The sequence below is a fragment of the Sminthopsis crassicaudata genome, chromosome 3 (genome assembly GCF_048593235.1).
Source record: "Sminthopsis crassicaudata isolate SCR6 chromosome 3, ASM4859323v1, whole genome shotgun sequence".
NCBI lineage: Eukaryota > Metazoa > Chordata > Mammalia > Dasyuromorphia > Dasyuridae > Sminthopsis > Sminthopsis crassicaudata.
The window spans coordinates 757,637-767,566 of NC_133619.1; the positions used below are offsets into that span (position 1 = coordinate 757,637).

The 9,930-nt window shown below is 53.4% G+C and overlaps 1 protein-coding gene across 1 annotated transcript in view; it reads right to left on the reverse strand.

Moving 5' to 3' along the window:
• PITPNM3 (PITPNM family member 3) overlaps positions 1 to 9,930 on the reverse strand; it is an 87,270-nt gene that overhangs the window by 67,313 nt on the left and 10,027 nt on the right. The window contains 1 exon segment of the mRNA XM_074297717.1: positions 3,402 to 3,497. Within this exon segment, the coding sequence (XP_074153818.1) occupies positions 3,402 to 3,497 (96 nt within the window).

A 9,930-nucleotide genomic window follows, 5' to 3' on the forward strand; every position in this document is an offset into this window, starting at 1 on the left:
TGCTCTCCCCCAGGCCTAGAAAACAAGAGCTCCTCCACGAGATGAGGGAGGGACCCTGCCTTCTTTACCCTCAGTCCCGGACCAACACCTTTCAGCGCTAGTGTCTGCGATCTCAGGCTGGTAAGCTTCATGTTGAGCTCATGATCATCGAATGCTCCATAAATCAGGTCAAGTTCCAAGAAAAATCGCCATCAATGCCCACCGGAAATGGGTCCAAACTTTCTACTAATCCGAGACAGGCAAGCTGACATCTGCTGAACTGGTAAAGAAAGGCAGACACTTTCCAGATCAGCTCTGATGGGGGGAGGGGGACAGCCTGAAATAGGAGTGCAGAGCCCACGGTACCCTTTCCTGGGGACCCCCCCAGAACCATATGGGAGGCTCTCTCGGAGAGATAAGCCGTATCTAAATGGAAATGGGAACCGTATCCTTAGAGGCCGCTGGGGACCCCACGGTGCCTAGAGCGCTGGGCCCAGAGTTGGGAAGAGCCCAGCTCTGAGTTCAAATCCTCCCTCACACACTTCAACTAGTGGGGTGACCCTGGGTAAGTCACTTTTCCCCGTTTGCCTCCTATCCTCATCTGTAAAATGAACCGCTCCGGCATCTTTGCCCAAAACCAAGCCGGCTCGTGAAGACTCTCCCCCAAGGGCCCCCAAGGGCCCCCAAGAGCCCCCAAGGGCCCCACGCCAGCAGCAGCTTCGTCCGCCCTAGGAAACAGAGTGGGGCGCACCGGGGCTGACCAGAGCCGGCACACCTTTCGCCCTTCCCGGCGGCCGCACCACACCCCCAAAGCCTCGCCTTCCGCTCAGGCAGGTAATCCCCCCCAGTAGAACAGAAACCCGCCACCCCCGGACCGTCCCATCCCCCACCTCCCCAGCTGGCCCACAGCCAAGGGCCCGAGACCCCTTCATTCGCTGCTCCGCCAGAAGTGAGAGTAGGAATTTCCCCAGGTCAGCGGGGGACAAAGGCACGGCATGGAGTGAGGGTCAGCTGGGACGGCGGCCAGGACCTGGGACAGCTCCCAGGGGGAGCAGAGCTTGGCGCAGGCGCACAGGGGCCCCGCCCGCAGGCTCCCACATTGGAGGGGGGGGGGTCTTCTCTGGAGTTCTGCTTTTCTTTACTAAGTTGAGAATAAACAAGCTTTTTAAAAGGCAGCCCCCCCCCCCCCCATCATACTAAGGTCTTTGTTTCTGGATAAATCAGGCCGGGAGGGAGGTAGGGCCCCGGGGAGGCCGCCCATAATCGTCCCTCCACTCCACTCCTGCCGGACTCCCCAGGGTGCTCCCAGCTGTGGGGGGGGGCATCCTCGGAGCTTGCAGAGCCGCTTGCTTCCTCTCCCCTTTTCTGGGCGATCCGGAACCCCAGCTGCCTTTCCTTGTCTCCTTAGGAAAAATTCACCTGCACTTTGCTGGGCCCGGAGGGGGGAGCACCTTGCTGGGCCCGGAGGGGGGCGCACCTTGCTGGGCCCGGAGGGGGGACCTCTGTCTGGGCTCGACCAGGAAGTAAGGGAAAAGGTCTTTCTAACTAGTCTTTGCGAGCTCCCTCCAGGGCCCAGTGATTCTGGCCAAGAACCCTGCAGCTGCAGCGGGCTGGGATGGGGTTGGGGGGCTGGATAGCCCCCCCCCCCCGCCTGCCTCGGCGCCTCCATGAGTTAATGAAGCAGTAGCCACCGATGCAGCACCGGCAGCTCCGAGCCCTGACGAGCTGCACAAATATTTTAAATAAAAAGTCTCTTCGGATTCAAAATATTGAAGCTCTCACTGTCACAATGTGCTTGTTGCTATGGAGAAAGCCTGTTCCGGAGCGCAAACCCCAGGCTCCAGAGCGAGATGTGGCCCCAGCTCCAAGGCGCTGGCATGTGACCCAAAAGAGCCAGCAGTTCCTCTCTCCATCTATCCCTCCCCCCCATCTTCCCTCTATCTTCCTCCCATCCTTCCATCCTTCCTTCCTTCTCTCTTTCCATAAATCTATCCCTCTATCCTTCCTGTCCTGCCTTCTGTCCTTCCATCCATCTGTTCTTGAATCCCTCCTTCCTTCCATCCCTCCATCTATCCCTCCTTCACTCCTTCCATTTCTCCATCCTTCCCTCCTTCTCTCCTTCCATCTCCCCTCCATTCCCTCTTTCTGTCCTTCCATCCATCTGTTCTTGAATCCCTCCTTCCTTCCATCCCTCCATCTATCCCTTCTTCAGACTTTTCATCCATTTCTCCATCCTTCCCTCCTTCTCTCCTTCCATAAATCCCTCCATCTATCCCTCCTTCGTTCCTTCCACCCATTCATCTCTCCTTCCATCTCCCCTCCATTCCCTCTTTCTGTCCTTCCATCCACCTGTTCTTGAATCCCTCCTTCCTTCCATCCCTCCATCTATCCCTTCTTCAGACTTTTCATCCATTTCTCCATCCTTCCCTCCTTCCATAAATCTATCCCTCTATCCCTCCTTCGTTCCTTCCATCCATCCATCCATTCACCTCTCCTTCCATCTCCCCTCCATTCCCTCCTTCTGTCCTTTCATTCATTCATTCATCTCGCTAGTCTTTCCTCCTCACACCCATTCACTCCTCCATCCCACCTTCTGTCCTTCTCTTGGATCTCCCATGCTTCCCTCTTCCCATCCATCTATCCTAACCCTAAATGCCTCCTGACTCTAACCGTAACCCTCTGTTCCTCTTTCTGTCCCTCCTTCTATCCTTTCATCCATTCCCCTATCCTTCCTTCTATACTTCCAACCATCCATCTATCACTCTTTCTACCCCTTCCGTCCATCCACCCCTCCTGCCCCTCCCTCCTGCCATCTGGCCCGGGCACTCTCAGAACAGAGGGGGGAGGGAAGGTGACAGCACTCAGCCTGGAACAGAATGTCGCCCCCGTGGACCCCCCAGAGCGGGGCCACCACAGCCCCTCTCTTCCTGGATTAACAACAAGTTATGGGGAGGCCGCTCGGTGGCGCAGTGGGTAGAGCACCAGCCCTGAAGTCAGCAGGACCCGAGTTCAAATCTAATCTCAGACACTTCACACTTCCTGGCTGTGTGACCCTGGGCAAGTCACTTCACCCGAACTGCCTCAGGAAAAAATAAAGTGTGGGGAATGGCGTCCTTTGAGGCTGGCATTTCGCCTTATCTCATGGCATCTTCGTGACCATGTGGGCAGAGAGGTAATATTACCGTCCCCTCTCTCCAGAGAGGAAAGGGAACCTGAGAGAGGATGGGTGGTTCCCCACAAGCGAGCGTCTGAGGCAGGAGCCAAACTCAGGGGTTCCGGACACCAAGGCGAGCCAGGACCAAGCACCGGACCGGCTCCCAGCCATCGCTGGCCCCCCAAAACTAGCTAGAAGCCATGTGGGCTGGACCCCAGCATGGAGAGAGCCTCCCGAATGCCCCTCAGACGCACCCCCCATCGCTTACCTCGGGCATCAAAGAACTCGTCATCGGAACTCTCCACGGCGGAACTCATGATGTCCCGGACGTGCCACGGGGCCCGGCCACAGGGAAGGGAGCCAGCTAGAAGGGAGACAGAGTCACGTTAGGTGGGGCCCCCAACAGTATCTGCCCCGGGCCCAGCTGGAGGGCTGGGGGGCAAGCTGTAGCATCTGCCTTCTAAGCGCGGTCCCTCAGTCCTGGGCTGGGTTGGGGGGGGTCACAACCAGAAATCACCACAATGGCTCTCCTCCTCCCTCTCCTTGTTCTTCCCCCCCCCACGTGTCAGACGGAAGTGACAAAGGACAGAGGCAGGATTAGAAGCCCCGATCTCCTCCCTAAAGCTGAAAGGGGCATTGGAGGGCAAGTTTAGAGAGAAGCACACAGCCAGAAAGAGACCCAGCAGCGGGAGGACAGCTGCAGTCAATGGGAATTAGAATCAAGAGCCAGCTTCAAATCCTGCTCTAGCACCTCAGTTTCCTCATCTGTGAAATGGGATCATCCTCACAAGGCTGTGGAGATGCTGCCAGCCTCCAAGTCTACACCTGAGCTCTTCTCTCCCTGAGACGTGGCCCAAGGGGCCCACATCCCACAGGCATCCCAGCCTAAATCCTGACTGGGCCTTGGAGGAAGGCCCGCCTCGTGTGGGAGGGAGGGAGGGAGGAGAGAAGGGCTGAGACTACCTCCTCAACCTGAGACCAAAGCACAAGCTACCCTAGTCTCCCACAAGGGCTCCTGGCCCCCGGGAAGCATCAATCCCATGAACCCCCTGCTCCAAAGGCACCCCCAGCCGGCTAGAGGGGAAGGCAGCCCCTGCCTCCATCCCCCCGTGCCTGCGGTCCCCCAGGCCGGCACGAGCAGGGCACTCTTACCCCTGGAGCCTCCACAATGCCAGTCCCCAGCCATCCTTCGGAGGTGAAACCCTCCCAGAAAGGAGCTGGGCTCCGCAGCGCCCTCCCCCCGGGGGCCTCTCTCCCTCGGCTCCCCGCGGCACTGGGGCACAGCACCCAATCCTGAGGTGGGCGGGCGGGCCCGCCCCGGGGCCTCTGTGCAGCCCCTCGCTAGGCCTGGTGAGTAATGCCCTGTAATTATGGGGATATTTTTAAAGCCGTGATGAAATGAGGGTGAAGAGGCTTCCAGGCAGCTGGTGTGCCCCGGCACGGCAGGATGCTGCCCGTCTGCCAGCCCGGCCTGGCTCTCACCAAGGAGGAATGACTCCGGGGGAGTGGATCCCCTTGCCTCCCCACCCCCTGGAGGCCGCTCTGAGTCAATGCAGAGCTCCCACCCACAAGGGGTTGCCCACCTTCCACAATCCTGCGCCAAAGCTCCTACTAAGTGCTTCCGGGGAGCTGTGGTCCCAGGGGACACAGAGACTAGACAAGATCTCCCAGAACTGCACCTTGGTTTCCTCAATAATGTTCTATTGGCTACAATCCATCGCCGGGAGATTGACTGATAGACTGGGGGGGCCCGATCCATGAAAACCCAATGAGTTGGTCCATACCACCAAACGTGGTGGCCAGATCCAGAGGCCTTCCCAGTGGCCAGCCCTGAGAGCCTTTGTGGTAGCTAGACCTGGGGGCCTTCCGATGGGCACAGCTGGGCTCTCCCTCACCTGGCCCCGGTCCGGCACTGCCTCAGCTGGCAGCTCCTGGGGCCGTCCCCACCAGAAGCTCAGAGTGCTCGGTCTGTCTCACTACCTCTGTCTCTCACGAGGAGCCACATTCTGGCGGTTTTCTGGGCACAGATATGTCGAGCAGATGGGAAACTCCCCGGGGCCCCCGTTCCCCATCTCCCTAGCCCAGCAACCTCACCCAGGGAGCTCCAACACGCTTCTGGCTGGAAACCCATGAGGGCTGGCCATGGCCCAGAAAGCCCCATTTGTCCAAAAGGGCAGAGGGGGCCAGAGAAAGTGGTTCTGTACCCCTGCCCACCCAGCACCATGGTAGCTCACACCCGGCATGCCTGGAATAGGGACTGTCCCTCTCCATCCCCAAGGAAGCACAGTAGTAACAGCTGCTGGCTCAGGCCAGGAGAGACAAATCCACAATTCTAGCCACAGTGGGCCCACGGCTCACTCGGCCACGGCAAGTCCCAGGGGTCACTCGGCCACGGCGGGCCCATGGCTCACTCGACCACGGCGGGCCCACGGCTCACTCGGCCACAGCGGGTCCCAGGGGTCGCTCGGCCACAGTGGGTCCCAGGGGTCGCTCGGCCACAGTGGGCCCACGGCTCACTCGGCCACGGCAAGTCCCAGGGGCCACTCGGCCACGGCGGGTCCCAGGGGTCACTCGACCACGGCGGGCCCACGGCTCACTCGGCCACAGCGGGTCCCAGGGGTCACTCGGCCACAGTGGGCCCACGGCTCACTCGGCCACGGCAAGTCCCAGGGGCCACTCGGCCACGGCGGGTCCCAGGGGTCACTCGACCACGGCGGGCCCACGGCTCACTCGGCCACAGCGGGTCCCAGGGGTCACTCGACCACGGCGGGCCCATGGCTCACTCAGCCACAGCGGGTCCCATGGCTCACTCGGCCACGGCGGGTCCCAGGGGTCGCTTGGCCACGGCGGGTCCCATGGCTCACTCGGCCACAGCGGGCCCATGGCTCCCTCAGCCAGCTGCCTTTCCTGCTAAAAATAAGCCCTGTGCAGGGCTGAGCCTGCAGCTCGATCTGGGTGAGGAGGCCCCTCCAGAGGCCACATTCACTCCGGCTTCTCCAGCACCAGCTCCACAAAAGGGCAGACAATAAGCAATTTAGGTGAAGGGAAAGCGGGGTCCAAGGGTCCAGGAGACACACACTCGGGGACAGACATAGATGGAGGTAAAACGGCCTCCAAAGCAGATGCAAATGCCTGAAGGGAACGAAGTTGTCTGAGCACAGGCAGCCCATTGGACTCCAAGGGGACCACGGACACTGATGGCTCTGGATGGGCAAAGCAGGACTGGTTAAGGGGGGAAGTGCCATCTATCCACCAACATGCCCAGGAGCCCCAGAGAGGGAAGTGCTACCATAATGCACAGGGCACCAGGCCTGGAGTCAGGAAGGTCTGAGTTCAAATCCAGCCCCAGACACTCACTGGCTGTGTGACCCTGGACGTCACTTTACTCCATTGGCCTCAGTTTCCCCATGTATAAAATGAGCTAGAGAAATCAGTCCAGTCTCTTTACCAGGAAAACCCCAAATGAGGCACAGTCAGACAAGTTGGAAGGACCAAATATCAACAACAGTTGGACAAGTCAGGAGAAGATCTGGTGATCAGAGTGGACTCCAGACCACCTGGACAGAAGGAGAAGCTGGAGGAGGCCTGAAGAAGCTGACTCAGAGGTGTGAGGTAACAGGCCACAGAGTACAAGATGGGGGCCATGGGGGCCCCTGCGATGCATTAAAATGGTCCTACCTAGAAACTCCATCACTGGGCTCCTACCCCAAGGAAGCTAGCCGGGAGAAAAAGGTTTCCCAGATACTGCAAAATATTTTGCAGCAGCACTTTTCTGCTAGCTAAGAAGTCAAAAGTAAATGACCATCCATGAAAGTAAGGACTCCTACTGCGCTTTAAGAAATGACGTGTGTCGGCAGCAACAAGACGTGGTTCTTCTTGGGCAGGTCAGCGGTCTGAGGCAGATCCAAAACCCTTCGGATGGAAAATGCCTTCTTCCTCAGACAGGGAACTGTGGAGACTGAATGCAGATCAGATGGTTTCACCTCGTTTCTTTTGTTTTGGTTTTTTCTTCTGGTTTTTCCTTTTTGTTCTGACTATTTTTCTTCTCAACATGACTCATATGGAAATGTGCTAAAAATGGATGTACATGTATAATCTAAAAGAAACTTTTTAATTAATTAAAAAAAAAAGAAAGAAAGAAATGATGTGTGTGGTGGAGTCAGAAAAGCCTGGGAAAACTTCTCTGAATGGATGCAGAGCCAAGGAAATGATAGATAGAGAACCCACGATAATGGACAAGGAAACAATAGAGAACCCACGATAATGGACAAGGAAACAATAGAGAACCCACGATAATGGACAAGGAAACAATAGAGAACCCACGATAATGGACAAGGAAACAATAGAGAACCCACGATAATGGACAAGGAAACAATAGAGAACCCACGATAATGGACAAGGAAACAATACAGAACTCACAATAATGGACAAGGACACTATAGAGAACCCACGATAATGGACAAGGAAATGATAGAGAACCCACAATAATGGACAAGGACACTATAGAAAACCCACGATAATGGACAAGGAAACAATAGAGAACCCACGATAATGGACAAGGAAATGATAGAGAACCCACGATAATGGACAAGGAAATGATAGAGAACCCACGATAATGGATAAGGAAACGATAGAGAACCCACGATAATGGACAAGGAAACAATAGAGAACCCATGATAATGGACAAGGAAACAATAGAGAACCCATGATAATGGACAAGGAAACAATACAGAACTCACGATAATGGACAAGGACACTATAGAGAACCCACGATAATGGACAAGGAAACAATAGAGAACCCACGATAATGGACAAGGAAACAATAGAGAACCCACGATAATGGACAAGGAAACAATACAGAACTCACAATAATGGACAAGGACACTATAGAGAACCCACGATAATGGACAAGGAAACAATAGAGAACCCACGATAATGGACAAGGAAACAATAGAGAACCCACGATAATGGACAAGGAAACAATACAGAACTCACAATAATGGACAAGGACACTATAGAGAACCCACGATAATGGACAAGGAAATGATAGAGAACCCACAATAATGGACAAGGACACTATAGAAAACCCACGATAATGGACAAGGAAACAATAGAGAACCCACGATAATGGACAAGGAAATGATAGAGAACCCACGATAATGGACAAGGAAATGATAGAGAACCCACGATAATGGACAAGGAAACAATAGAGAACCCACGATAATGGACAAGGAAACAATAGAGAACCCACGATAATGGACAAGGAAACAATACAGAACTCACAATAATGGACAAGGACACTATAGAAAACCCACGATAATGGACAAGGAAACAATAGAGAACCCACGATAATGGACAAGGAAACAATAGAGAACCCACGATAATGGACAAGGAAACAATAGAGAACCCACGATAATGGACAAGGAAACAATAGAGAACCCACGATAATGGACAAGGAAACAATACAGAACTCACAATAATGGACAAGGACACTATAGAGAACCCACGATAATGGACAAGGAAATGATAGAGAACCCACGATAATGGACAAGGAAATGATAGAGAACCCACGATAATGGACAAGGAAATGATAGAGAACCCACGATAATGGATAAGGAAACAATAGAGAACCCACGATAATGGACAAGGAAACAATAGAGAACCCATGATAATGGACAAGGAAACAATACAGAACTCACGATAATGGACAAGGACACTATAGAGAACCCACGATAATGGACAAGGAAACAATAGAGAACCCACGATAATGGACAAGGAAACAATAGAGAACCCACGATAATGGACAAGGAAACAATAGAGAACCCACGATAATGGACAAGGAAACAATACAGAACTCACAATAATGGACAAGGACACTATAGAGAACCCACGATAATGGACAAGGAAACAATAGAGAACCCACGATAATGGACAAGGAAACAATAGAGAACCCACGATAATGGACAAGGAAACAATACAGAACTCACAATAATGGACAAGGACACTATAGAGAACCCACGATAATGGACAAGGAAATGATAGAGAACCCACAATAATGGACAAGGACACTATAGAAAACCCACGATAATGGACAAGGAAACAATAGAGAACCCACGATAATGGACAAGGAAATGATAGAGAACCCACGATAATGGACAAGGAAATGATAGAGAACCCACGATAATGGACAAGGAAATGATAGAGAACCCACGATAATGGACAAGGAAATGATAGAGAACCCACAATAATGGACAAGGACACTATAGAAAACCCACGATAATGGACAAGGAAACAATAGAGAACCCACGATAATGGACAAGGAAATGATAGAGAACCCACGATAATGGACAAGGAAATGATAGAGAACCCACGATAATGGACAAGGAAATGATAGAGAACCCACGATAATGGATAAGGAAACAATAGAGAACCCACGATAATGGACAAGGAAACAATAGAGAACCCATGATAATGGACAAGGAAACAATAGAGAACCCATGATAATGGACAAGGAAACAATACAGAACTCACAATAATGGACAAGGACACTATAGAGAACCCACGATAATGGACAAGGAAATGATAGAGAACCCACAATAATGGACAAGGAAACGATAGATGGAGAACCCACAACACTGGGACCCACTGATAAAAGTGGGCCTTGAATGAGAAGCTTTGCCCTCCCAGGTTAGTCCACATAGCATATGTCCTCGGACTTTCCCAATGGATCTTTTTTTTTTTTTTTTTTAACATATGCAAGGATGATTTTTCAACACTGGCCCTTGAAAGCTTGTGCT